Raw genomic sequence first — 1,748 nt, 5'->3', positions numbered from 1 at the left:
ACAACAAATGTAAATTATTTTTGTCAATCTACAAAGCCTGTTGAGCTAACTTTAAGTCATTCCTCTTGCCTTATGATCATAAGTAAGTTCATGGATAAGCCTGTTTACTACTATGTAATAGATTATTAAGACTATCCAAAACTCACGGGGTTGTAATGAGAAGATAAAATTATTTATTTAGATATTGTTCTAAGCTCCTTCCTACCCTCCACATATATTATAATGATCTCTTCAACATTTCTTATTCAGCAAGTACACGTTATATCTGGGATCTCAGAATCCTTTGCTTTGAAAGTCTGTGGTTCAGAATTCTGATCCCTTACTATTTCCCCTCCTTTAGGATTGTTGCAGAGACCATCTGCAGCCTGGATCCATGGATGAGGTCAATTCTTCAATGGTGTCTGAATTTGTATTGTTGGGACTCTCTAGTTCTCAGGAGCTCCAGCTTTTCTTTTTTGTTTTCTTCTCTGTGTTATATGTGGTCATTGTGCTGGGAAACCTTCTCATTATCGTCACAGTAACTTCTGATAACAGACTGCACTCCCCCATGTACTTCCTCCTGGGAAATCTCTCCTTTGTGGACATCTGTCAGGCTTCTTTTGCTACCCCTAAAATGATTGCTGACTTTCTGAGTGAACATAAGACCATCTCCTTCAGTGGCTGCATTGCCCAGATATTCTTCATCCACCTTTTTACTGGAGGAGAGATGGTACTACTTGCTCCATGGCATATGACAGATACGTAGCCATATGCAAACCCCTACACTATGTAGTCATCATGAGTCGAAGGACGTGCACTGTCCTGGTAATGGTCTCCTGGGCTGTGGGCTTGGTGCACACATTAAGCCAGTTATCATTTACCATGAACCTGCCTTTTTGTGAACCCAGTGTAGTAGAAAGCTTTTTTTGTGACCTTCCTCGAGTGACCAAACTTGCCTGCCTGGACTCTTACATAATTGAAATACTAATTGTAATCAATAGTGGAATCCTTTCCCTAATTACTTTCTCTTTCTTGGTTAGCTCTTACATCATTATTCTTGTCACTGTCTGGTTTAAGTCTTCTGCTGCAATGGCCAAGACCTTTTCTACCCTGGCTGCCCATATCACTGTAGTAATATTGTTCTTTGGACCTTGCATCTTTATCTATGTGTTGCCCTTTACCACTTACCCTGTGGATAAACTTCTTGCCATATTTTACACCGTTTTCACCCCCATTCTAAACCCCATTATTTACACACTAAGAAACAGGGATATGAAGGCTGCCATGAGGAAGATTATGACCTATTACCTGAGGCCCAAGAAAATTTCTGAAATTCCACTAGTAGCAAGAAATTCCCTTTATTAAGACACAATTCCTTCAACTTCCTCAAATTGATACTCTGTCTATAAATATTTTCAATGTGTTCTTGGGACATATCTCAATTATGGTGGAAGTGATGAGGAAGATGATATAGAGAGTAACTAATGGATATTAACTAGTCCCTTCCCAGGTATCACCTAAGCAAAAGCTAAATATAAAAAGATAGGGGAAGATATATCATGATTACTTGTTCTGGAAATGAACAGAATGACAATATGTGGATAGTATTAATGCTTTCACTGCTTTAGTTGCAGCATGAATATGATAGGAAAAAAAAAGGGAGTACCTGATTCTTTGGTGGGCATAAATTTAAGCATTTTTCGTGGTCCTAGCAGTTTCCTAATTTGTATGCTGAAAAATCTATATAGATGAATAATGTTTTCAAGAAA

The 1,748-nt window shown here is 38.3% G+C and overlaps 1 protein-coding gene across 1 annotated transcript; it reads left to right on the top strand.

The window, feature by feature from the left end:
• Positions 1-373: 373 nt before the first annotated feature.
• Positions 374-1,344, top strand: LOC122893258 (olfactory receptor 4K5-like). Its single transcript, XM_044230149.1, is given in 2 exon segments — positions 374-716; positions 719-1,344. Coding segments are annotated over 2 exon segments (969 nt in total).
• Positions 1,345-1,748: the final 404 nt, after the last annotated feature.

This window comes from Neovison vison, chromosome 13 (genome assembly GCF_020171115.1).
Source record: "Neovison vison isolate M4711 chromosome 13, ASM_NN_V1, whole genome shotgun sequence".
In the NCBI taxonomy this organism is placed as follows: Eukaryota; Metazoa; Chordata; class Mammalia; order Carnivora; family Mustelidae; genus Neogale; species Neogale vison.
Note: the sequence above shows the minus strand (reverse complement) of the source record. Positions and strands in the feature narration are given on the sequence as shown.